We start from the raw sequence: 27,173 nt of genomic DNA on the forward strand, positions 1-27,173 counted from the left end.
AATGTAATGCGTTTCAATTTGGTGTTTTCAAACAGTGATGTTTTTTGTGGGCGGAGCCTATCTGGTGCCTGAAAATTACAGTTTTCAAGTGACGGTCTTTGGAAACCATGGAATAAAAATTAAAATTTGAGTTTATATTTCAAAATTCAGACTTTATTCTCACAATTCTGATAAGAAATATCAACTCTTCATTCTCTCTTTTGAGTTTATATCCCACACTTCTGGCTGCAGCAGCAGTTTTAACATTAACTGACATGACATATGACGCACAGATGCCATTGGCACATGCCACTATGCTCGGTGGCACTTCCGTTTTTCAGTGGCATGTGTCACTAAAACCTGTGACACATGTCAATAGACTGCGTCTTGTGTCACTGACATTGGGACTATACAGGGGATAACTTATAAGAAATATCCAATGTAATGCTTTAGTTCAATTTTAATGTTAGTTTAGATTTTAGTTTGAATATCGATTTATAACTGAGTAAACACATTCTTCCTTTAAGTTACAAAAGCTGCTTCCGGTGATCATGTGACGTCATAGAGAGATTGACAGCAGCTGGGGCTAACTAGTACACTCGATCCACACTCGATTAGTTTATGTGGGAGGGGATTTGTCATGTCTATCATAGCATCCAGTGCAGACAGCATTAATAGAAATATATATAGATCAGTGGTTCTATTGTATTTTGTCGCGTCGGGTGAAGCTTATTAATTGGCTTATTCTACTTACGTTTGTATGTAAAGTCAAAATAAACCCCAACTTTGCTTTAAAATGCATCGCAAGATCTCCTAAGTGAAGATCACATGATCACAAATGGAAATCACTTCCGTGAAGTGATCATCGCACGTTCCCTTCGCTAACGGACTTCTTGAAGGGCCCTTCATCAAGGGATTCAGTTGTTCACTTTCATTTGGAACATCCCTACAAATGGTGTCCCCTTCCCGAAGCTCCCTTCAAGGGCCCAAAAAGCCGTTTGGAATCCGCCCCTTGTCTGTACTTGTGTTCTTGTGAACTTGTGAAACGTCATCAGTCATCGCCCAAGTACTGTTCCAATTCAAAGTTCACATCTAGCCAAGTACAGTTCAAATCCCCGGATGTGTTCTTGCTCCGCATCCAGAGGTGACAAACTTGTGCGAACTTGAGGCAGCCAGGTATCCCAGAACGTTAATGGCGGAGGGGAAAACCGCTAAATTATTGTGTCATGAAATGCCATTCTAAGAGTATTTCAGGCGAGAATGTAGTTGTTTAAAACTCAAATCTGCGGTTTATTTATAAAGATAGCGCCTATTTGAAATTTTGTTTCGCCAATTCGAGTTCCAGGCGATCACCGGGTGCCCAGTGCTCGTGTATCTGCCGAGAGAAGCCTCACAGCTGGCTCTGATGTCTCTGTAGTGATTAAACATGAGGTAAAATTAGTTTTGGGTATATCTAACAGGCAATCTTTGGTCTCATGAATCTATTATTTCTTCCAGGTCATATCGTTTTGGCTGAGCACAAAGTTATGTTTCATAAATTATTTATTTATTAATCCCAATACAGCGCTTTGTTAACGTGACTGAATTGTTTGCTTTTGTCTTTAGGCCTATTTCTATTACATAAGTCTCTTATACTTTTATAATGGCTATTATTGTTCATTAAAACTGACATTTAACAAAAAAGGCAGAGTTGTGGTTGTCATATTTCATTTTATTATACATACAGTGAATCGGTGAGTATATGTGCACATATTAACTTACCTAAACCACATATTAATATTTGATATTTTTAAAATGAAAATGAAAAGATGGTTGTGTTTGATATTTAGTTTAATTGTAATGCGTGTACGCGTTGCATGAACCACATTTTTGTGGCTATTAATATTTTAAATGAAACAGAAAAGAGGCAACGCTGTTTGATATAATATTTAGTTTCACTGTAATGTATGTACGTTCCCTGAACTACATTTTTGCGGCTATTAATATGTTTACATGAAAACAAAAAGAGGCAGTGGTGTTTGATATCATATTTCGTCGTATTGTAATACAGTGTAGATAACTTAGGCGATCTGATTGACGTTATCAAGTACACTGCTGTTCCATTTGCAGAATTACTGGACTTGCGTCCAGGGGCGAACTTAGTGATTTAGGGGCCCTAAGCAAATTTCAGGTACGGGGCCCCAACACAATAACTATAACCCAGCTAACAGGGAACGTTCCCACAACTTTCATTAACATTGTTTCAAAGGTATTTAAACGTTAGGACAGAAAATTCTTAAAATAATGTTTATAGGATGTTCTAACAACGTTATTATGGTTGATTTACATTCTTGTAACATTAAGAGAAAATATTCTTATAATAACACTCTCGGAACGTTATTTTGATGTCATTTGTACACAATTAAGGTTGTCCTAATGGTTAGAGAAAATGTCCTTAGAACAACATTCTCAGAACATCCTTGTGATGTAATTTGTACTTGATTGTTCTCATCATATTAAAATAAAACTTTCTTACAGCATATGTATTTAAGAAACAGCCTCAAAATGTTGATATAAAAAGTTTTTAGAAATATAATGTTATCATAACGTTATTGTAATGGATCTGTCACTTCGGTCTAGAGATCCCTGACACTCCCGTCATGTCTCTGTTTTCTTGTCAGCATGCGGCTTCGAGTGCACTCTCTTCTGCGTGCCCTGTTTCCTTGTTTCATGTTGGAGTATGGTGATCGGATCCCGGCACTCATGTCTTGTTCAGGCTCATTTTTGGCTCCGTGTCGGTGTTCGAACACTCATGCTCCATGTTCTGTCTTGTTGTGTGAGCATACGCTTCTCTGTCCACGTCAGTTGTGTTGTGTTTTGTGTAGCACGCGGTTCATGTTCGGCCAAGTGCTTTTTTCATTTTCTTGTGTTGTTGCATGCAGTTCGTGTTTTTATCGGCTGCGTGCTTTCATGTTATGTTTTGTCTTGTGCTTTGTTGCACGCAGCTTGTGTTCTTCATTGGCTGCATGCTTTCATGTTGTCATGTCTTGTGTGAACACGCGGCTTATGAGTATTCTCATTAGCTGCGTGTTCTGTGGATGGTAAAATTCACCAATTCGCACCAGGGTATCGGCATAAAAGTTAGCGATGCGATGCATCAATTTAAAAAGTGTGCATTGGATACAAGTTGGCATTTATATCGCGATGCATCGTTTGTAACATTGATAGCATTGGGGTTCTGTATTAATAAAATACCATCTACAGGTCTACATTCAGTGCCTCTCCATATTAAACTGGTTAAATGTACATTAATTTAATCGTACCCTGCGATACATGAACAGTGTTGATCCTGCATGTTGTCATCCACGATCGTGATGACCGACCGTAATATGACACTTCTCCCGCTTTCATTGTGATCTGTAAACCCTCGTTTCGAGTTACCCACCGTATTTATTTTTTAAAATTTTATAAATCCCTCCATGGAATATTTAATTCCCATTTGGTGGCCTTCTGTGTCCAAAATTATGCAAAAACATCGTGGGACGAGGTTTTCACACTGCAGCTGTCATTGTAAGACAGTGAGCAAACATTTGTTTGTCCGAGGGAGCAAAAGTAACAAAGGGGGCGGGGCTTACAGATAGGTCAATTGGTTCAATTGATTCAATGCTTTGAAAAGCTTTGTTTCTCCCATCACTAAATAATTTTACTACAAAAAAACAAATCGAAACAACAACATAAAGATAAAAGGTAACAAGAAGTATAATTATACCTTGTTCTCCATTTAAACCAGGAGCTAAAGCCTTTTAATTTTTTGCGAACCATAAACTTTTGATGCCACCAGTGTTAATTTTGGCAGGCATTTTTGATTTAGTCTTAGTCTTTATCTTGAGACGAAAATGCTTAATAGTCTTAGTCACATTTTAGTCATTTGAGTCTATCATAGTTTTAGTCTAGTTTTAGTCGACGAAAAGTCATAGCATTTTTGTCAACTTTTAGTCATTACTTTTAGTCAAACTGCAGTTACCAACATTTATTTTGGTAGCTATTTTATATGTAGTATTCAAACAAAAATAGTCATTAATTCTTCTCTATTTAGACCAAATCAATTAAGCTTAGTTATGAGAAATTTGAATCAAGGATTGAATTTGGAAAAACTGGAATACATTTTCATTTTTTGGTAGAAATATAAATTAAACTCATTTTTCAGATACAGTAGGTTTACTTAACAAGTATACATTTATTTAACATCTTTTGTTGGTTAACATTTATGACAGATAATTAGGAATGCTGTCCATTTAAGACAGAAGGTATGTAATAGCCTACTGACATACATTCAGTTTTCACCCACCTGTTTAAGCTCACTTAAACCATAACGGACTGTATTTCCGTGAGATACTCTACATGAGAGACATGTGGACTGCTGTGTGTGTATTTGAGCGCTGAGAACTGATCGCGCGCTGTATGAGAACTGAAGAAGTGGAGCGCGCGCGAGAGAGAGCACTTCTATCAGCGCGTTTCCACCTATCGCACCTTCACTAACTAAGTTAATCGACAATGAATTGTGACTCCCGGGAAAAACGGGACGTCTGGTCACCCACTCCCTAACCCTTCGGGTGCTGCGGCCATTGTTTCAGATCGCTAGTTCGCGTTTTGGTAGTCTATCCGTCCACTGCGGCTGCCATACTGAGACTAGATATGCAAACGCACCTTATCCAATGACAGAGACGCACATTTTGAAAGACAAGACAGTTAACTTAGCCTATAGGATGTATTTTGAGTGTCCGGTAGTCCTCAAATAACATTTTAGTCCCGTCTCGTCTTGTTAACGAAGACGCGCATAAATTTCGTCATAGTTTTTATCATCAGATATTAGTTTTAGCTCGTCAACGTCTCGTCTTAGTCACAGAAAAAAGGTTCCTTGACGAATATTTTTCGTCGTAGTCTTCGTCAACGAAATTAACACTGGATGCCACGACCATGTGCGTATGGGTCTCCTTCCTGTCAGAAATCTTCTTCTTCCGTTCATTTTATTGGCATATTATCACACTTGCACTATATTGCACATGCTAATGAATGTCAAAATAAAAAACATCCGTTACAATAACACAAATGAAACCCAAGATCAAAAAAATGAAATGCCACTCAAAAATATCAAGAATAAATGAACACCAATCTAAATATCAATTATAAAAATAATGAACTTCACGAGTTCGCCCTTGCGTATAATGAACAGAGTCAAGGTTTATGCGTATTTGGCGTGCTGTCCGGGGAGAGGGCTCCGAGCTCGGTAAATTACTCCTGAACCCGGGGCACTCCCCCTGTCCGGGGAGAGGGGTCCGAGCTCAGCATTTAGCCCAGACCCAGAGCGCTCCCCCCAAAGATGCGATTAGCGTGGGACAGCAGCCGGAGTGGGGCGTTGATAACCCCCCGAAATTTGCAAGGCTTAAGGATGGAGGGGCGCTGGACGTCGCTTGGAGTGATATTGTTGCGGTGGTATCTGGAAAGAGAGTGAGGCTTCTGTGGAAGCGGCTCTGCTGCAGCATCTGGAAAGAGAAAGCATCTGAAAGAGAATGTGGCTTCTGCGGAAGCGGGCACTACTGTGGCATCTGAAAAAGAGTGTGGCTTCTGCGGAAGCAGGCACTGCTGCGGCATCTGAAAAGAGAATGTGGCTTCTGTGGAAACGGGCACTGCTATGGCGTCTGAAAAGGAATGTGGCTTCTGCGGAAGCAGGCACTGCTGCGGCGTCTGCAAAGAGAATGTGGCTTCTGCGGAAGCAGGCCCTGCTGCGGCGGTATCGAATGAACAGGGTGCTGCTGTGGCATCTGAAAAGGAATGTGGCTTCTGCGGAAACGCCACTGCTCCGTCATCTGAAGGCAAGGCAAGTTTATTTATATAGCACATTTCATACACAGTGGTAATTCAAAGTGCTTTACATAAAAGAAAGTGAAATAGACATTAAAATCAATAAAAACATGGAAATAAGAATAATAAAAACAAGGAATTTTAAAATGATATAGAAAATTATTTAAAATAAATTTAAAGAAAATGATTATACATAAAATATATTGCAGTCAGTTCGGACATATAGCACAGTGCTCATTCAAATGCACAGTTAAACAGATGAGTTTTGAGTCTTGATTTAAATGTGGCTAATGTTTTAGCACATCTGATCTCTTCTGGAAGCTGGTTCCAACTGCGGGCCGCATAATAGCTAAACGCAGACTCCCCTTGTTTTGTGTGAACCCTTGGTATTTCTAACTGACTCGATCCTAATGATCTGAGTGGTCTGTTTGGTTTATATTCAGTGAGCATATCAGCAATATATTTAGGTCCTAGGCCATTGAGTGACTTATAAACGAGTAAAAGTACTTTAAAATCAATCCTAAATGTAACTGGAAGCCAGTGTAAGGACCTGAGGACTGGTGTGATATGTTCAGATTTTCTGGTTCTAGCAGCATTCTGGATGAGCTGCAGTTGTCTAATGGTCTTCTTGGGAAGGCCAGTGAGGAGACCATTACAGTAATCCACCCTGCTGGTGATAAAGGCATGAACAAGTTTCTCCAAGTCTTGATTGGAAACAAACATCTAATTCTTGCAATGTTTTTGAGATGATAGTATGCTGATTTAGTTATTGCTTTGACATGACTACTGAAACTAAGGTCTGTCTCCAGAATCACCCCAAGATTTCTGACTTGATTTTTCGTTGTTTGACCCCTAGAGTCAAGGTATGCATTCACCTTGAGAACTTCATCTTTTTTTCCAAATGCAATGATTTCAGTTTTCTCCTTGTTTAACTGAAGAAAGTTCTGGCACATCCAACTGTTAATTTCATCAATGCATTGGCAGAGGGAGTCAATGGGGCTGTAGTCATTTGGAGATAAGGCTAGGTAAATCTGGGTATCATCAGCATAGCTGTGATAGGCAATTTGGTTCTTCCTCATTATCTGACTTAGTGGGAGCATATACAGGTTAAACAAGAGCGGTGCAAGAATTGAGCCTTGTGGGACTCCACATGTCATGGCCGTCCACTTAGACTTATGCTCTCCTATACTCACATAATAACCTCTCCCTTCTAAGTATGACCTGAACCATTTGAGTGCCATCCCAGAAAGCCCGACCCAGTTTTCCAGTCTCTCTAAAAGTATGTTATGATCGACAGTGTCAAACGCAGCACTAAGATCTAGTAGTACCAGCAGTGATATTTTGCCAGAATCAGAATTGACGCGAATATAATTTATTATCTTAATGAGTGCTGTCTCTGTGCTGTGATGTGCTCGGAAACCAGATTGAAAATTGTCCAGGTATCCATTTGACTTTAAGTAGTTGTTCAGCTGATTAGAAACTACCTTTTCAATAATCTTACCTATGAAAGGAAGATTTGATATGGGTCTATAGTTGCTCAACATGGTGTTATCAAGATTGCGCTTTTTCAGAAGGGGCTTAACAACTGCAGTTTTAAGGGAGTTTGGAAAAGTCCCAGAAAGAAGTGAGGCGTTCACCACTTCTAAGAGATCAGCTTCTAAACAGTTAAGCACATTTTTGAAAAAGGATGTGGGAAGTGTGTCAAGATAGCAGGTTGAAGATTTAAGGTGCTGTACTATTTCTTCCAAACTTTTGTTATCAATTTCTTTAAAAACACACAGTCACTTCTTTTTTAAATTGCGGTTGAATCTGTGTGACCTCTGCATAACTTGAGGATGTGCCAATCTCCTTTCTGATATTATTGATCTTCTCAGAAAAGAAGGAAGCAAACTCATTGCATTTGCTGTCGGAGAGCATTTCACTGGGAATCTGACTTGGGGGGTTTGTCAGTCTCTCAACAGTCGCAAAAAGAGTGCGGGTGTTGTTTAAGTTACTTTTTTTTATCTGAAAGAGAATGTGGCTTCTGCGGAAGCAGGCACTGCTGCGGCGTCTGAAAAGAGAATGTGGCTTCTGCGGAAGCAGGCCCTGCTGCGGCGGTATCGAATGAGCAGGGTGCTGCTGCGGCATCTGAAAAGGAATGTGGCTTCTGCGGAAGCGCCACTGCTGCGGCATCTGAAAGAGAATGTGGCTTCCGTGGAAGCGGGCACTGCTGTGGCATCTGAAAGAGAATGTGGCTTCCGCGGAAGCGGGCACTGCTGTGGCATCTGAAAGAGAATGTGGCTTCTGCGGAAGCGCCACTGCTGTGGCATCTGAAAAGAGAATGTGGCTTCTGCGGAAGCGCCACTGCTATGGCGTCTGAAAAGGAATGTGGCTTCTGCGGAAGCAGGCACTGCTGCGGCGTCTGCAAAGAGAATGTGGCTTCTGCGGAAGCAGGCCCTGCTGCGGCGGTATCGAATGAACAGGGTGCTGCTGTGGCATCTGAAAAGGAATGTGGCTTCTGCGGAAACGCCACTGCTGCGTCATCTGAAGGCAAGGCAAGTTTATTTATATAGCACATTTCATACACAGTGGTAATTCAAAGTGCTTTACATAAAAGAAAGTGAAATAGACATTAAAATCAATAAAAACATGGAAATAAGAATAATAAAAACAAGGAATTTTAAAATGATATAGAAAATTATTTAAAATAAATTTAAAGAAAATGATTATACATAAAATATATTGCAGTCAGTTCGGACATATAGCACAGTGCTCATTCAAATGCACAGTTAAACAGATGAGTTTTGAGTCTTGATTTAAATGTGGCTAATGTTTTAGCACATCTGATCTCTTCTGGAAGCTGGTTCCAACTGCGGGCCGCATAATAGCTAAACGCAGACTCCCCTTGTTTTGTGTGAACCCTTGGTATTTCTAACTGACTCGATCCTAATGATTTGAGTGGTCTGTTTGGTTTATATTCAGTGAGCATATCAGCAATATATTTAGGTCCTAGGCCATTGAGTGACTTATAAACGAGTAAAAGTACTTTAAAATCAATCCTAAATGTAACTGGAAGCCAGTGTAAGGACCTGAGGACTGGTGTGATATGCTCAGATTTTCTGGTTCTAGTCAGAATCCTGGCAGCAGCATTCTGGATGAGCTGCAGTTGTCTAATGGTCTTCTTGGGAAGGCCAGTGAGGAGACCATTACAGTAATCCACCCTGCTGGTGATAAAGGCATGAACAAGTTTCTCCAAGTCTTGATTGGAAACAAACATCTAATTCTTGCAATGTTTTTGAGATGATAGTATGCTGATTTAGTTATTGCTTTGACATGACTACTGAAACTAAGGTCTGTCTCCAGAATCACCCCAAGATTTCTGACTTGATTTTTCGTTGTTTGACCCCTAGAGTCAAGGTATGCATTCACCTTGAGAACTTCATCTTTGTTTCCAAATGCAATGATTTCAGTTTTCTCCTTGTTTAACTGAAGAAAGTTCTGGCACATCCAACTGTTAATTTCATCAATGCATTGGCAGAGGGAGTCAATGGGGCTGTAGTCATTTGGAGATAAGGCTAGGTAAATCTGGGTATCATCAGCATAGCTGTGATAGGCAATTTGGTTCTTCCTCATTATCTGACTTAGTGGGAGCATATACAGGTTAAACAAGAGCGGTGCAAGAATTGAGCCTTGTGGGACTCCACATGTCATGGCCGTCCACTTAGACTTATGCTCTCCTATACTCACATAATAACCTCTCCCTTCTAAGTATGACCTGAACCATTTGAGTGCCATCCCAGAAAGCCCGACCCAGTTTTCCAGTCTCTCTAAAAGTATGTTATGATCGACAGTGTCAAACGCAGCACTAAGATCTAGTAGTACCAGCAGTGATATTTTGCCAGAATCAGAATTGACGCGAATATAATTTATTATCTTAATGAGTGCTGTCTCTGTGCTGTGATGTGCTCGGAAACCAGATTGAAAATTGTCCAGGTATCCATTTGACTTTAAGTAGTTGTTCAGCTGATTAGAAACTACCTTTTCAATAATCTTACCTATGAAAGGAAGATTTGATATGGGTCTATAGTTGCTCAACATGGTGTTATCAAGATTGCGCTTTTTCAGAAGGGGCTTAACAACTGCAGTTTTAAGGGAGTTTGGAAAAGTCCCAGAAAGAAGTGAGGCGTTCACCACTTCTAAGAGATCAGCTTCTAAACAGTTAAGCACATTTTTGAAAAAGGATGTGGGAAGTGTGTCAAGATAGCAGGTTGAAGATTTAAGGTGCTGTACTATTTCTTCCAAAATTTTGTTATCAATTTCTTTAAAAACACAGTCACTTCTTTTTTAAATTGCGGTTGAATCTGTGTGACCTCTGCATAACTTGAGGATGTGCCAATCTCCTTTCTGATATTATTGATCTTCTCAGAAAAGAAGGAAGCAAACTCATTGCATTTGCTGTCGGAGAGCATTTCACTGGGAATCTGACTTGGGGGGTTTGTCAGTCTCTCAACAGTCGCAAAAAGAGTGCGGGTGTTGTTTAAGTTACTTTTTTTATCTGAAAGAGAATGTGGCTTCTGCGGAAGCAGGCACTGCTGCGGCGTCTGAAAAGAGAATGCGGCTTCTGCGGAAGCAGGCCCTGCTGCGGCGGTATCGAATGAGCAGGGTGCTGCTGCGGCATCTGAAAAGGAATGTGGCTTCTGCGGAAGCGCCACTGCTGCGGCATCTGAAAGAGAATGTGGCTTCCGTGGAAGCGGGCACTGCTGTGGCATCTGAAAGAGAATGTGGCTTCCGCGGAAGCGGGCACTGCTGTGGCATCTGAAAGAGAATGTGGCTTCTGCGGAAGCGCCACTGCTGTGGCATCTGAAAAGAGAATGTGGCTTCTGCGGAAGCGCCACTGCTGTGGCATCTGAAAAGAGAATGTGGCTTCTGCGGAAGTGGGCACTGCTGCGGCATCTGAAAAGAGAATGTGGCTTCTGCGGAAACGGGCACTGCTACGGCGGTATCGAATGAGCAGGGCGCTGCTGCGGCATCTGAAAAGAGAGTGTGGCTTCTGCGGAAACGGGCACTGCTGCGGCATCTGAAAAGAGAATGTGGCTTCTGCGGAAACGGGCACTGCTGCGGCGTCTGAAAAGGAATGTGGCTTCTGCGGAACCAGGCACTGCTACGGCGGTATCGAATGAGCAGGGCGCTGCTGCGGCATCTGAAAAGAGAGTGTGGCTTCTGCGGAAACGGGCACTGCTGCGGCATTTGAAAAGAGAATGTGGCTTCTGCGGAAACGGGCACTGCTGCGGCGTCTGGAAAGAGAATGTGGCTTCTGCAGAAGCAGGCACTGCTGCGGCGGTATCGAATGAACAGGGCGCTGCTGCGGCATCTGAAAAGAGAGTGTGGCTTCTGCGGAAACTGGCACTGCTGCGGCATCTGAAGAGAATGTGGCTTCTGCGGAGACGGGCACTGCTGCGGCGTCTGAAAAGGAATGTGGCTTCTGCGGAAGCAGGCACTGCTGCGGCGTCTGGAAAGAGAATGTGGCTTCTGCGGAAGCAGGCACTGCTGCGGCGGTATCGAATGAGCAGGGCGCTGCTGCGGCATCTGAAAAGAGAATGTGGCTTCTGCGGAAGAGGGCACTGCTGCGGCGGTATCGGATGAGCGGGGCACTGCAGCGGTAGTACCAAATTTCACTAAACTGGTCAGAGTTAGATGGCTTCCTTTGTGGAAATTATTGGTCTTGATATCGCTCTTGAAGGCGTCCGATGACCATTGACCGAGAGCTTGGATCAGCAGTTGGATATGAATGGATGGTACTGGGTGAACCTGCTTGGAGAAAGGAACTTAGTAACATGCCGAGGAGAAGTTTTGAAGGATGTGTTATAGGGATACGAGTCGGCGATGGGTCCGCCTCCGGAGCCAGCACTTAGAATTTCTGTGAGAAGCTGAGACTTGATGGTTCTGAGACTTGATGGTATTGGCATACGGGGTGGTTCTGGAGCTGCAACATTCAGTGGGGTAGGTAGTGGGACTGCAGTGAGTGAATGAAGTGTACTGGGGTTTAGATTGGAGAGAAGGGTTAAAAAGAAGATAGAGAGGGGCCAAAACCGTTTGCGGAGGCAGCCTCGCGCACGGATTAGCCTTTGGTGCATAGGGAAGCATGTAGGAAGAGGTAGAAGGAAATGAGGGAGAAGGCCAATAAGCTTGCATTGCTGGCTGATGATGCCCTACTTGGATGTCTGTAGCAGGGGCTGCTGGCCATTGATGGGGAAAAGGAGTAGCGAAAGGATAAGTGTAAGGTGGCTAAGCTTGAGTGGCTAGCAGAGGCAGCCTCACGCTAGCGTCTGCCGCCAGAGGTAGAAGGAAGGGAATGCGAAGGATGGGAGTTTGGGAAGCTAAACCAGCAGCATTGCATGTGGCGCTGTAGCTGAAGGCGCCGCAGTGATTTATTGAGAAGAGGAGAGAGGCAATGCAGTGTGAGGAGCGGCCGAGTCTGGGGCGTGGCCCATGCTTGCTGCTGCGTCTTGAATCTCGAGGGGAGCCGGATCTTGATATGGAAAAAGACAACGTTATTTTGAAAGAAGTAGGGAGCTCTGGGGGAAAGGAGCATGGGACACAACTGACAGCAGAGTAGGTGTCAAGTGTATTTTACTGTGAGGTGCCCACACTTGAAAAGGACCAGACTTGGGATTTCACTCAGAGCAATATTTATTTTGATCACTTCATGTGGCAATGTAGTAGGATCAGATGTAACAGGTGAAAAACCTTTAAATAAATAAAACACAAACATTTTAACCTGTTAGCCTTCACCAGAGCGACCTCGCACTGAACGCTCTTTGTTTGCATGTGTCATTGTTTTCTAATAGAATAAATGAAACGGGACAAAGTTAATCTTGACAAACTATATATCATTCTGAGGGTCTAAGCATCAAGCATCGACGACAGATCGCTGTTTTTCGATGGAAAGCTTATAAGGAATGAGTGGCACAAATTTGCTACATTTGTGTAAGCAGTACACATCCAAACACGCAGAGTAAAAAAGCCGTACGTACCTTTATCATTGTAATAACGAGCCACAAACGCGTCCACTGCTGAAATCCCAGTTTAGTTAGAGAGGTAAGGGTCCACAGAAAAACATCCCAGCGAGCACTTTTAGTCCAGCGAAACAATAACGTTGTAATAAGGATGAATATTCCTTTGTTTACGTTTCATTTCTTCAGAGAGTTATTGTTCGCGTCCGTTATGGAATAAATTACGCTCAAAAACAGCGTCTTGGTGGTAAAAAAACAAAACGATGTTGTAGAATACGGTCTTACAAACATAATGAGACCGTCTACGGAAAAAAAAGTCTCAGAAAAGCGGAATATAGATTATTTGAATTTGGCGCTCCCTCCTGCCGGCTCTGACGCACACTGTGACACGCACGCTGTTATCTGAACGGGGCGTAACTTAGCGATCTGCTTTATCCATAAAAAACTGTTTTTTTTTTTCTTCTACATTTTTTATATGTGTGTGTGTGTATTGTGTGGGGAATGTGGCCGTGTCTGCATGATTATAATATGTATGGACGCACATCAGCGTGTTTATTAGCGACTCTATGACGGCTATCATTGTGATTCATTGATCAGCTATTATTGATTATATGGCCCATCTGTTTGATTATAATCTGAATGGAAGCACATCAGCGTGTGTTTACTGACTCTATGACCATGTCTGGCAATATCACTTCACGTCTGGCAGTGATATTTATCATTGTAATAACGAATAACGAAGAATACTTCAGTATACATACTATATACAAAGCATTTTTTTTCTATTTTTTTTCCTTTTTTATTACTCAAATAATTATTTTTGTATTTTTTAGTGCTCAAATAAATCTGTCTATTATTTTATAATTGAAAAACTATGCAGGAACATGTATAATGACTAAAATTGCTTGTATAATTCTGTAATCCATTTGGTGGTTATTTTTCCTCAAACAGGGGGGAGGGGGGGACTATAAATAGTTTCAGAAAAAATATTGCAGGAATCTCATTTTTCATGGTATCTTCTTCAAATTTGAAATATGAACTGATGAGACACATGGCTTTCGATCCATTACTTTTCTGGATTGCTCCAGGACTTATTTCATGTATTTGTATATGAAATAAAAAAACATTCAGTGTGGAAAAATATTTTTCAAGGCACGTCAGTGTCTATAACTTTTTATCTTTTTGAGCATTATCAACTCTGGATGATAGATAGTAAAGCCCAGAGTCTCTTCTTTCCAAAGATACCTAATTTGTTTGTGTAAGCACACTTTGTCACAAACTGTTACCATTTTAATTCAGGTAGGTTATTTTCACCTGCGAGGCCCTAAATGGGGTTGAAGGTTAACAGGTTAAATAAACAGGTATTTTCCCAACACAGAAAAGGTCAAATGCATTTTTACAGGCAACACAGCTTGATCTTTTACTCTGCATGTTACAAGCAACACTATACCAATTCTAAGCATTTGGTCTTATCAGTTATCAGTATCTCTTTAAACCATGCAGTAATAATTACTTTCAAACGTTATCTGTAACATTTACACATTCCCCACATTAAATACCAAACAAAGTATCCAAACAAGAGTCTATTAAACAAGAGTCCACGTGAGCTTACCGATAGCCCGTCATAATCAAAAAGTCCCAGTTCCTCACAGTGAATGAGTTTGTGCCTCTGCCGACCTCTGTCCGTCGCACACCAGTCAAATGACTAATGCACGTATTTGAAACACTGAACTGGGCGCGAACTTCTAATTTCCCCAACTCAGTTCACCTGATTGAGCACGCACCAAAGTGCGCGCACAGTCACGTGCGGGCTAGCAATGCAGAGCGCGCGCAGGGGAGGCGGCATGCAGGAGAAAGAAATGACGAGTACACGGAAGACTGCCACACCTCCACCGGGTTAGCGCGACAGTAGGGCTGTCAGACATGGCTGAAAAACAATTGAATTCTCCACCTAAATATTATCAATATTCGAATTCTATTCAAATTTGAAAGGCATAATTTCAGTTAGGGGGAGAAAGCTTTTGGCTTCTCTCCTGAGGCCGCAGGAAGGTGCATAGAGCAGAATATTACTAATGCACGTTTATTAAAGCAATAAAACATGACTATCTGCGAAAAAGTGCATAATCTTTATGAACCAAATATAAATCAATTAAGTTGCTTAAACAATGGTGAACAAAACAGCATCATGTATGCATAGTTTAATATAAAGCGACGAGAGCCAATAAGACATGTTGCATGACTTTCTAAACATGCTTCTCTTGTGCGAGATAAGAGACTAAAAGTGATGTCACTCTAGAAAATGTGCAAAATACGCCTTCTGTGTGCTACTGATAAGGCTGCCTGACACGCCTAAAATTCGAATGCATCGTATTGACAACCCTGCAGCAGAGGCAGCCTGACTTTAAATAGACCTCTGGGCTAGTGTCTGCCATGGGAGCTGGAGGCGACTGAAAAGAAAAAGGGGGTCGTTAGAAAAGCCCAAGATGTGTGGGCCTGATTTGCAAGCGGAGGCAGCCTCACGCTTCCTTCAGCCATTGTAGACCACAGGAGTGGGGTTTTTTGACATCCTGAAAAGCCTGCGCAGCTAGCGGAGGCAGACTCACGCTAGTGTGTGCTATGGGAGCTGGAGGCCACTCAAAAGGAAAAGGATTAGAAGTAATGGGAGGTAAAGACTGAGATGTGAGGGCATGTGTTGCAAGCATAAGCAACTTTGTGCTCGTTTCAGCTTCTGTAGCTGTAGGCCGTGGAGGCTTGTGATATTCTGAGAAAAATAGCTGGAGAGCCTGTGCCGCTAGCGGAGGCAGACTCACGCTAGCGAGTGTTGTGGGAGCTGGAGACCACTGAAAAAGAAAGAGGGGTTGGAAGTAGCAGGAGAAAATATTTATGAAAATACATGTTTTTCTCTTAACCATGCGAAAGGGAGGAAGTATTGAAAAAGCTGGCCAGCCAAGCCGCACATCGGTTGGTAGAGACTTGAAGAGGGGTGCCTAGTAGTATGCACAACACATGCAAAGTGGGTTGCATTTGTTCAATGATGATATAAATAGTTCTTTATGATACACCTTAGTTGTTAGTTTGCACCTATAATTGTTCATTTAGGTACAATGATTTCGAAAAATTAAGTTCAAACAATCTTTTACATCTTATCTGTCTATCTGAGTAATGTGCAATTTAAAATACAGGTAAAATGCTAGTTGAATTTAATACGGAAAATTAATCATTACCTTGTGTGCTCTACGCAGTTTGCGTCATGGTTGCCGACATGACATCACCATCCATAATGTCATCGCATTGTTTAACAATTTTTTATTTTTTTTGCAACAAATGATGCAAACCATGTTGATGTTTGCAACACGGCCTGCGCCGCTACCGGAGGCAGCCTCGCGCTGACTGCTACGAGAGCTGGAGGTCCAGCTATATACGGCACTGCGGCCGGAAGAACTGCGGAGAAAAGAAGTGAGTGAGTGAGGTTTTGCTGCGGTGAGAACTGGGGTGCGGCCTAGGCTCGTTTGAGGCCTGGCGCTGCGACCCAGCGCTCTAAGGGAGCCGGGTCTTGTACGGGACAATGATGGTGGAGAGTGAGGCAAGATCGGGGCTTTGCTCAATCTATTGGTCGCCTTGCGCCTGGAGTGGATTTAGGAGTGCAGTTGGATAATTTGCAGTGTAACGAATGGATCGCACGTATCTGCTTTGTTTGCCCTCCGCGGGAATGATTCATCAGAATAAATCAGTGTTTGCTTCTGGCTTAAATACTGTCCACTTCCGATCAGAGGATATATTGGAATGGCCGAATGAGACAAGGATGTCGGTTGAGGCAAGGTTAAGCCTCAGCTTTGTGGAGCATTGTGTGGCTGGTCGAGCGGAGCAACGGCTGTGATGAAGCCTGGTGCTCGGCGGTGGTGACTGACGGAAAAGGAGTGAGCCTAGAGCTTGCAGATTGCGATGGAGGATACGAAAAATCCCCGGTCCAGGTTCTTTCATTTTCCAGAAAAAGATGCATCTGTGCTATGATAGCAAAGGAGCAAAACCGAATGCTAAAACTGTAGAGAGAATGAAGGTAAGATGGCTTGGTCTATTTATAGAAGTTCGCTCTTGGCTGATAGGATAGACTGTGTGATTGCTGATGGTGAATTGGCCGTGTTAATTATCTGCGCTTGCTCCTCCCGAAATTTGTTAATAAAACATCACAAAAAATAATACAATCAAATCATTAACAGTGGGTCCCTGTGTTCATTTCACTGTGAATCAAGCTGCTCAGAAAATACTGTGTCATAAGCTTTGATTCATCAGAATTGGAATGAGGGTAAGAAATAATGTCTGATGTCTATCTTGCAAAAACTAAATTGTGTGAAAATATTTTCTGCACACAAAAGAATACATTTATGTAAATAAAGTGCAATCTCAAAACAAAACAGACACTTTCACTTTCAGGTATGTCACATGATTTCAAAGAACACTAGTATTGCTTATACTTGTGTATATAAACTGAGAAGATCACTTTTGTTTGCTATTTGAACTTCAGGAGATGGACACACAACACAGAGAGAAAGACATCAACACTCAGGTTTGACTTCATTGCCTAAACATATCAGTTTAGTTTTATTTTCATTTGTTCAATGAATGAATGCATTTTAAGATTAGAACCAGAATCAGAAAGTAATTATTTGCCAAGCCAGGGATAGAGGATAGAGGAGAATTTGTCTTTATTGTTGGTACAAGAATATATATTACAGTGCAGTAAAATACACAGTACAATAAAACACAATAGAACAACGTTTCACTTTTCATAACCAAAATTTTACTGAAAATGAATATTTCATAAGCACAGTAATAATTAATTTACTTTACCAGTAGTAAAATTACAATACTGTCTTTATTTCTTTCCTTCCCAGCTTTAAACTCCCTCAAACTTTTATTTTGTTAGAAAACTGCATGGAGACTTTCCCATGAAGTCTTTGTACCATTAAAACATTCAGCAAGTTTTATGGCTTAAAATGACCTCCTCTTTATAAAACAACAACAACAACAACAAAATTATTTAGCCAAGCTTTATTCCAGTGTTAGATGGAAGTGGATGGTTTATTTTAATGCCGTTCTGTATTGCCATTAAAATAAAGAAAAAAAATGTAAAGTCGGCAACACCAAAGCTCCAATATTTTATTTAAAATCAAAAATTTAATAAAAAACTTCAGCATTTGTGACGTTTCGAGCGCGCAGGTTCTTCATCAGAGTGTCTGATGAAGAGCCTGCATGCTCGAAATGTCACACGCAATGCAGAAAGTTTTTTTAATAAAATTTTTGATATTTTTGGAGCTTTGGTGTTGCCGACTTTACATTGAAAAAAATGTTGTACTTGTTTCTTAGTCGAGCACCCATTCGAGATCGATTTGCGTGCTTTTGCTTGCTCTTTATCATTAAAATAACAGTACAATAACACATGGTAGAACAATGTTTCTACTTTCACGCAGAGAAACTACCCTTAATTAAAGATATAGTTATGAATCCCTGTGAAGTCTTATTGCTTTGATGTTGTGCAAGCACATAAAAGTAAACAAGGTATATTTGCATCCTGAAAAATCTTTCTTCTTCAAAATATCTTATTTTGAAGAAGAAAAATATTTCAGCTTTTTTAATCCATATTATAAATAATCAACAAAGAAAATAATTTTATTGTATTGACAAAAGAAAAACAGAGACACCATTAAAAATAGCTGTTCCCTAAGTTAGTGCCCTATTTAAGGGTATTTGGTGGGCGATTTCGGATACAGCCCAGGTTTATGTGCATGCTCCAAGTCTTCTTCTCCGTTTTTAGTGTATCTCTGTGGCACAATTGCATAGCCACATACTGGTCTGGCCTGTATTTTACATCGTTTTGAGTCTGTTTCAGTCGTTTCGTGTGTACACAAATATTCCTTGAGATGATGCCGTGTTTACGGATTTTTTTGTAGAACAAGGGGAAAAAAGATCAAATAGGGAAATTTCTGGCTTTATGTGGATGTGGCCACAGACTGTTATTATATTAACACAGACTGTTAATTATATTATATTATGGAATTTACTGTGGGTGTGATGACGTTTTGTGCATTTTAGGTGGAATTTAATCTTATCCTTGTGCTGTGAGAGCAAGTTTTACCGTGCACACTGAGCTGCTTCCGGCCGTCTTTGCAAAAGATGCAAATGAGGTGGCAATGCAGCTGCTTGAAAACTATGCTCAGGAAGTCACAGAGTTTGTCTGTTTCAACACGTGCAGGTTGAGTCTAAACTCACTTCTACGGTTGAGCTGGTGTCTCGAGATTCTCCAGTTTCATTACATCATTCATTAAGAAGCAACGTTTCAATCAGGACTGCTAAAAGTTGGGGGTATATTAATAATATGGATGTGTTTGAACGCTTACTAATATGCAGTTTCTGTAAATGGATTACTAAGGTTAATTTAGTAATAGTGATGCACTGAAATGTTTTTAATTAGATTTTAGAACTAATTTAAAATTTAAATTGTTTTGTGATGCGTTTAATTAAGCTTGTATGAAACTGAAAACTGGACTTGAAGTCGTAGTTCTTGTGTTTCTCTTTCCTCCAGTGATTCTGCTCGTTATCATCAGGTGTCAATTTATCATTTAAGTACCTAATTAACTCTAACACTGCTTCAATGTTATTCTGTAGTATGGTCACATATGTACACAGAGGACCTGTCCAAACGAATGTGGGTATTTTCAAAACCGCAGATTCTTCTATGCAGTTTGGCCGCTCATCCACATGCATGCAGCACCAGGTCACTGAAACCTTGTGCCGTGAAGATTTTTTAAAACTCTGGTTGCAGTGGTTTGGCATGCTCTTGATAATGCTTCATAGCATGTTTTTGAGTTATATTTCCTTGGCTGCAGACCACCAGAGGGCATAACTCCCTGCAAAAAATATTGTTTACCGGGTGAGTGTGGTTCTTTCCAAACCGCCCGTAGGCATCTGGTAAATATTAACAAAATAAATTAAATACAATTGTAGGGCACTGGTATACCTGATATAGTCTAAGAAATATGTCGGCACGGTGTTCGTCCTGCAGATGCAGATGGAACTTGATGATGGTCACGACCAGTGTCCAAGCTGCCTGGGTGTTGAGCATCTTAGGGAAGCTCTGGAAGATCCATGCATCCATTGCCACATGATGCCCCTAGCAATGCAACATGCTTGCCTTGCAGGGTTAGGCATGTTTCCTGAAACAAAAGAAAGGTAAAAAAAGAACTTGTCCGTAGAGATGATGACGTGACTGATGGAATAGGGAAAATTCAGGTGGTTTTGGCAAAATTACAACCCTAGCCAGCTTCTGAGATTTCGGAATCAGGCATCCACTGGTATCCCGTCTGTCTCGCTGCCTGATCACACATTATTTCCAGATGACATTGATTGTGTCTCCGTGGCAGCTACAGATTTGCTGTTCTCGGAAGAACAATTTGTTTCAGATAAGGAACCAGGAATGATAATAACAGTGATGATAATGCGGATGATCAGAGTGAGGGATCGTTTATGTCTGACGATCTAGTACGCACAATAAAAACGCTTTAGAAAAGTTGGGACTGGTCCCCAAACCAACAACGGGAACTGTGCATACAAATCTCCTTTGCCATTTGTTTCCATGGACTAACGCATTTGCTATTCCACAATCACCAGATTTTACAGAGGTATTTTCACAAGCATTTAAATCCGCTCATTCAACCAGGCTGGATAGCGTTTCGCATCTGTTAGCAGCAATGGAGGATCTGAGCGATGCCTCGAATAGAACCCACTGTGGCATCTTTAATTGTCCCTTAATAGGGCAACTTAAAGGGATTCATTTTTCACCCAAAAATGAAAATTTGCTGTTAATTTACTCATCCTCAGGCCATCCAAGATGTGGGTGACTTTTTTTCTTCAGTAGAACAGTAAAGAAGATTTTTAAGTGAAACCGTTGCCCTTGGTGATTCATAAAATGCAAGTCAATAGCTACCGGTTTTTGAGATTCAAAAAAACATATAAAAACAAGACCAAATCAATACCCGTGGCTCCTGCTGATACATTGAGGTCTAATGAAGCGAAAAGATTGGTCTATACAAGAAACTGAACAGTACTTACAACAGTATTACGTTTAAACCACATCCTGGGCAACCGGCTGTCAGCACGTTCATGACTGTCTAGAGCGCGACCTTTCTGTCGCATGACGACGGATACACGGGCGCGTACTCACGTGAGCTGACGCTGTTTACTAATATTATACAGTTAACTCTGGATTCAAGAATTAGCTTTTCAGTAGGGCAACTACAAAGGAGAATTTTATAGTTCTAATAAACTTTAATATGAATTAAAAATATGAATTCCATAATTAAGAGCCTGCAATATAATGGAAAATTTATATTGTTAAATGCATTTTAAGTATTCAAAAATATCATTTGTTTTTCGTCTGTTATTTATTAATAAATAATTTATTTATTCCAATTGCTCTAACCCCAGCAACCATTTATGGGGGACTGTGTGGGCCAGATGGGCTGAATTTTAGCACCAGTCCAGCCCTGATGATTCTCCTCTTCTAGGGCCAGAAAGAAGACCTTCTAATAATAAAACTATTTAAAATAAACTGCTTAAGGGAGCTGTATGTACTCAAAAGTTGTTGCTGTTTCTGGAAACCTGTTTGCTTTGACTTCATATCTAGTGTTAATGTATTTATTCTTGTAATGTATTGTAGCCTGGAATATTTAGTTTGCATACTCATTGTATCTCTGTGTGTTGGAGATTTGATTAAAAAAATGAAATAAACAAAAACGTGGTAGAAAACATTGTGGCACCAAGATACGTTACTATGAATGGGGGTCCTTGGGTTTGCTATAGCCCCAGGTGTTCTTAATCCGGGCCTGCCACTCAGTTATGCCCTCTGGCGGTCTGCAGCCAAGGAAAGAGAACGTTGCATGCATGTAACCGTGGTTCTATGACCCTCTGGTCACTCGGGTCAACGAGAAGACTCGGAGGAAGTGATGACATGTAGAGGTGGTATGTATAGATAGACACGTCATTAAGGTCACGAGGTGACAGCTTTTATAGTAGGTTCTCAACAAGGAGGAAGACGGGAAGATATTCCACTCACTTATGCCCTCTGGTGGTCTTTCGTCAAGATCAAGATCATCACAAAGGGGTGGTGATGGCGCAGTGGATAAGACACATGCCTTTGGTGTGAGAGACCCGGGTTCGAATCCACTGTGAGACACCAATGTGTCCCTGAGCAAGACACTTAACCCCTAGTTGCTCCAGAGGCGTGCGACCTCTGACATATATAGCAATTGTAAGTCGCTTTGGATAAAAGCGTCAGCTAAATGAATAAATGTAAATGTAAATCAATTCATGATCCAAGCTGGCTGTTACACTTTCAACAGACCGGGAGATGAGAGGGTCTGTATTATTTACTATTGGAGAAAGCGTAGCGGTCAACTTGGATCCCGTGTGCCTTGATAACCAATCACATTACAGCCTTGACGTCATTGAATTTCAGTCAGAGAGTTGTGCGACACGCAGTCGCCGTTTATGGATACCATAGGAATGAATGGGAAGAGCCGTAAACTTAATCCCACCTGTCACAAAAAGTCTGTGACTTGTCTTATAAAACGCCACTTTTTTTGGTGTAAACTCTAAAAATAGTTCAATCCAAAAGTATTGTTTAGTGTAAAATCTTGACCATATATGCTGTATATATTGCTTGTAACTGGGATAAAGTAAACATCTGTTGAGTACTTTAACATATAATTTTTGATTGTGTTGATCAAACCCAGCAGGTCCACCAGGCCCATGAACACTGGCTGAGTAACAAATATATGAACACCACACAAGGGTTAACCAATAATTGACAATGACGCTTTTCTGAAAAATTCATGAAGAGTTAACCAAGTTTACACTTAGTGATGGGCACTTTCGAAACACTGCTCCATGAAGATTGGAAACTTTTGCAAATCTTTTGTTTCGAATCAGTGGTTCGGAGCGTTTTTCTAACACTCTGCTAATGGTTCCCATACGAACGCTGATCTGTGTTCATTTAACACTGGGGTATTTATAGGTAATGATAGTAAGTAATATTGCTTAACTGCTGTAAACTATTTACTAACAACAGCATTTTATGAAACTATTTAACACCCACCTTGCCTTTCTCCCTTTTAATAATCATGTCAACTAGAAAACAAAGTGAATTCAGTGGATACGCTTAAACCTAAAGTAAGCCAGTTTCTTTTCTGTTAATTATCTTAAATTATTTAAGATAAGTGGCTATGCATGCAATATTTCCTATATAAATTTCCTATATAAAGTTTTTCTTAATCACGTAGTAAATATTTCTAAGAGCAATATTCATACTGCTTGCTTATGGATGAGTTAATTAATTTTCCCTTTGATCAGAGACTCGAGCAGAAATATATCTGTCTGTCAGTGATGGAACACTCCAAATCATGGTTTGACATTTGTGGGAATCAACTAGAGAAGACATGTGAACGGTAAGCTTTTCTTGCTCTAAACTTCAACTTTATAAATATGTATTATGTCATTTATGTTTGTATTATGACAAGTATTACTTTTAGTTGTTAAAATGTAGTCACACAGTCTCTGTGGTAATCCTGGTGTTATGGATCAGTGGGGACATGCACGTACATGTAAAAAAATTGGCTTTCCAGCAGATGTTAGACAATGACAGATTCACTGCATGTGATATTATAAACATGACTCCCCCAAACTATACTCATGCTGTCAAATACATGAGAACAGAGAAAACAACACAGTTTATTGATGATATTCAACTAATGATTACAAGCATGTTTGATTTGTATTTCTGGAAAATAACATAACATAAAAAAAAAAAAAATGTTGCCTCATGGGAATCCAAGTAAAATGAATTGCCTGTAAGGGCATGCATGTCCCCAGTTGACCCGATCCCCATTTGACTGATAACACTGGCAATTTATAAAATGCACACATTTAAAATAGTCTCCAATATTCCAGGAAGCTTCTCATTTTTGATGACATCAAAACAAAGATAAAGATATTGAACTTAGATTTTGACAGAAAGCATCAGTCACTCACTGGTCAAATAAAGAAGCTCACTACCATCACTGATGAACTGGAATCCATGCACAAGAACACTACAGTGGGCAGTTTGACAGGAGCAACAATGGGAGCAGCTGGAGGAATCACATCTATAGTGGGTCTGGCTTTGGCCCCGTTCACATTAGGTGTTTCTTTAGGTCTTACTGTTGTTGGTGGTGTTGTTGGAGCAGCTGGAGCAGCAACAGGTGCAATATGCAACGACAGGAACAACACCGAGCAGAAACGCCTACGAGAGAATATTGAGAAGATCACCAATGATTTCCAGAACACAATAAACGCAATACTCGAGATTCTGAAAACAATAATTAACAGCACAGAAGACATTCAACAGCTGGTGCAGCAGGATATGAATTATTATATACCAGCAAGGATGATGCACGGAGGAGTAGATAAAGTGAGAGGTGTTTCAGCCATTTTAGGACCTCCTAAAGCTGAAATGCCCCAAAAGAGTGAAGCGGCTAAACAGTTTGATAAAGCTGTTTGTTGGACTAAAGCGGCTACCAGAACCTTCCAGTCCTGTTCAGGTGCTGTCAGGTCATCTTCAGAGACTGTCAAATACATTAATTCAACATCAAAGTTTGTCAAAACCATGTGTTTGTCTTCAGAGAAGGTCAAAATTGTCACTGTGTCTGCAACAACTGCAAAAGCTGTCTGTTCAGCAGCGGCGGTCAGTGGTGTAATCTCAGCTCTGTCTGTTGCTGTTGAAGTTTACTGCATTGTTCAAAATTCAATGGAGATCTCTGAAATGAATCAGTCAGCAGGCAAAAGAAATGCTAAAAATATCAAATCAGATACTTTGAAATTCATTCATCAGATGAGAGAATCAGCTGCTCATTTTCAGAAAACTCTGAATGAAATTAAAGACGCTAGAGACACTGCTATCAAAGAGTTTAATAAAGAGTGGGAAAACGGCACATCTGTCCTGGTTAGACAAAAGCACAGAGGCAACTATAATGCTCCATTGAGCATTTTTCTTGTTTTTTTTTAATCTGTAGGTTTTTGGAGTAACTCTTTACAAAGAAACCACTTGATCTGGGTTGTGTTACCATAGTGTAATGTAATTCAACCTGCATTGTAAAGAGAACTGTCATGATTGTTTTTCTCTACTTCTGGATCCAATGTACAGTATAATTAACAAAAACTAGTACAAAGAAAAAAAAAAATTATGTTTGTGTTCAGAGGGTGCTGTTTGCCGACAGTAGAGTCCAAGACAGTAAATAGCCTTGAAATAGACTTTAAATAAGGTCCTGTTTAAACCTGCTATTAAGATGTGTTTTGATCAATCAATTATTAGGGGTTCAAGCACGAAGTGCTGAAACCCTATTGTAACTTAAGATTTGTATTATTATTATTCTTCCCTAAAACTGATCGTGCAGAACAAACTGTAAGGCCTAGAGAGCTGAAACTTTGTCAGAAGGTAGTAGTCTGGCTCGCTACTCAGGCGCAAAGACTCGCCCCAATCGGCCTATGGGGGGCGCTACAGTGAACAAAAATGCAAAATTGCTCATAGCTCCTAAACCACTTGTGGTAGACTCAAAAAAAATACATTTTTGGAATCCTTGGGTCAAGGCCGACAAAAGGGACAGATTTGCACTGCGAAGTATGGTTTTTGTCCAAAACCTACTTTTGCGAACTAGTCCTAGGTTTTTCACCCAATCTGAACCAAACCAGTGCAGAAAAATTCTCTGGACAATGAATATCAATAATTATATATAAAAAAAAAAAGCTGAAATTTCGACTCACCGTCACAATGGGGCGCCAAAACGTTCGAAAGCGGAGGGTCAATTTTACGAAAAAGGCTATAACTCGTGAACAAAATGAGATAACTTCACCAAACTCGGTTCACATGTGTGAGAACTCAATCTTTGGTAAAATAAAAAAAATTGTACAGCTCTGCCACTTCGTGGCGCTATAAGGGAGAAAAACACAAAAATGGCTATAACTACGCAAGCGTTAGTCCAATTGACCTGAAAATTGGTATGCAGTGTCTTTGTCCAGTGTGCCATAAGTATCTATGAGGACATTGGTGTATCTAAAAAAACATGGCCGCCATTGGCCAATGAAATTTGAGCACCTATTAGACAAGGTTAACCGTGGCTGATCAGAACGAAACTCGGTGGGCATGTTTGACCCATGGCCCTAAAGGTCTGTAAGAATTTTGAAAGAAATCGGCTACTAGTTGGTTCTAACGACATTTTTTGGCTCTGTAATCACGTGGTGTTTCACACATCTACACAATATGCATGTCATTTGATAGATCTCCTCATAATGAGTAATTTTGCCTGTTACGACCCTTTGGTTTGTATTTTGCTGTCTCTCTGTTGTTTTGTCAGTCTCTCACTGTGTCTGTCTAGGAACGTCATCTGTTGGATTCCTGCAGGATGATTGGAACGTCATCGGATTGGTTCCTGCACGATGATTGCTGCTCGATCCTGATTGGTGCAGCGTGTTTTATAAAAAAAAAAAAAAAAAAAAAAAAAAAAATCACTTCCTCGGGAGAGAAGGAAGGAGTGGGTTTTGTGTTTGGGCAGAGAGAGAGAGAGAGAGAGAGAGAGAGAGCGCGAGCGCGAGCGCGAGCGAGCTTGTTGTTTGAGTGTAAAGAGTATTTGTGTGTGAAAGGAGTATTTTGAGGGTTAAGAGTTTTGAGACTGTGAGTACCGTTTGTTTGTTTGTTTGTTTGATTTGAAGCTGTTTTGTACCTAAATATCTCATTGGCCCTGTTGGCACATTTGACCCCTTTGCCTGTTTTATTGACACTGATTTGGACTGCCCTTACAGTTTGTTTGCCTGGTTGTACATATTGTAAATACTGGTTTATTTTTGGGAAAGTAGGGAGTTTGACGCCAGTCTTTTCTTTGTTGTAAACTGTTTAATCTCTGTTTTTGGTTAGGGAGATAGGTTTATCGATTGTATTTTCGTTTTCTTTTCTTTTGGGTTAAGGTTTAGGAAAGAGGTTTAAATTTAAGGTTGTTTTGTTTGTTATTTTGGCTTTGTCAGCTCCTGAATCATATGTCCCAAATTAAGGAAATAAATAACTTTTGTTCTAATTCCTTGCACATCGTTGACTCTTTCATGTTATCCCTTTTTCCCTAGACGGGGTGTAACATGCCTCAACAACCATTGCTGTCAATCAAATTGTTCGTTAATTATTCAGAAATGTTTAAAACTTACTTTTACGAACTAGTCTCTGGTTTTTCGCTCAATCTCGATCAAACCACTGCAGTAATAATCTCTGGACGCTCTCGATCAATAATT

General features: G+C 40.6%; 2 protein-coding genes across 8 annotated transcripts in view; one reads left to right on the forward strand and one right to left on the reverse strand.

The window, feature by feature from the left end:
* LOC306885531 (CD48 antigen-like) overlaps positions 1-14,558 on the reverse strand; it is a 32,623-nt gene extending 18,065 nt beyond the window's left edge. Inside the window, exon 1 of the mRNA XM_079442121.1 lies at positions 14,425-14,558. The gene's annotated coding sequence lies outside the window, so the exon portion shown is untranslated. The remainder of the gene's footprint in view (positions 1-14,424) is intronic.
* A 612-nt stretch (positions 14,559-15,170) lies between these two features.
* Positions 15,171-26,965, forward strand: LOC306885294 (uncharacterized protein). Of its 7 annotated transcripts, XM_079441724.1 has the most exons (5): positions 15,210-16,869; positions 17,335-17,376; positions 22,999-23,036; positions 23,217-23,311; positions 23,814-26,965. In XM_079441724.1, exons 4-5 carry the CDS (start codon positions 23,250-23,252, stop codon positions 24,904-24,906), a joined length of 1,155 nt encoding a protein of 384 aa, XP_079297850.1. In that variant the 5' UTR covers positions 15,210-16,869; positions 17,335-17,376; positions 22,999-23,036; positions 23,217-23,249; the 3' UTR covers positions 24,907-26,965. The 7 variants fall into 7 exon arrangements, with proteins under 7 accessions (XP_079297848.1, XP_079297849.1, XP_079297850.1 ...); XM_079441722.1 differs by lacking the exon at positions 22,999-23,036 and having other exon boundaries at positions 15,171-16,869; XM_079441727.1 differs by lacking the exon at positions 17,335-17,376 and having other exon boundaries at positions 16,608-16,869.
* The last annotated feature ends 208 nt before the right edge of the window (positions 26,966-27,173 follow it).

Source organism: Barbus barbus, assembly GCF_936440315.1.
Source record: "Barbus barbus genome assembly, chromosome: 19".
Classification (NCBI taxonomy): Eukaryota; Metazoa; Chordata; class Actinopteri; order Cypriniformes; family Cyprinidae; genus Barbus; species Barbus barbus.

Excerpts from the sequence above, each read along its gene's own strand:
- LOC306885294 (XM_079441722.1), top strand. The coding sequence starts at position 16,807 with ATGCATCTGTGCTATGATAGCAAAGGAGCAAAACCGAATGCTAAAACT. Across the intron at positions 17,377-23,216 it reads AGAAAGACATCAACACTCAG|AGACTCGAGCAGAAATATAT; the intron begins GTTTGACTTCAT and ends CCCTTTGATCAG. Across the intron at positions 23,312-23,813 it reads CTAGAGAAGACATGTGAACG|GAAGCTTCTCATTTTTGATG; the intron begins GTAAGCTTTTCT and ends CCAATATTCCAG.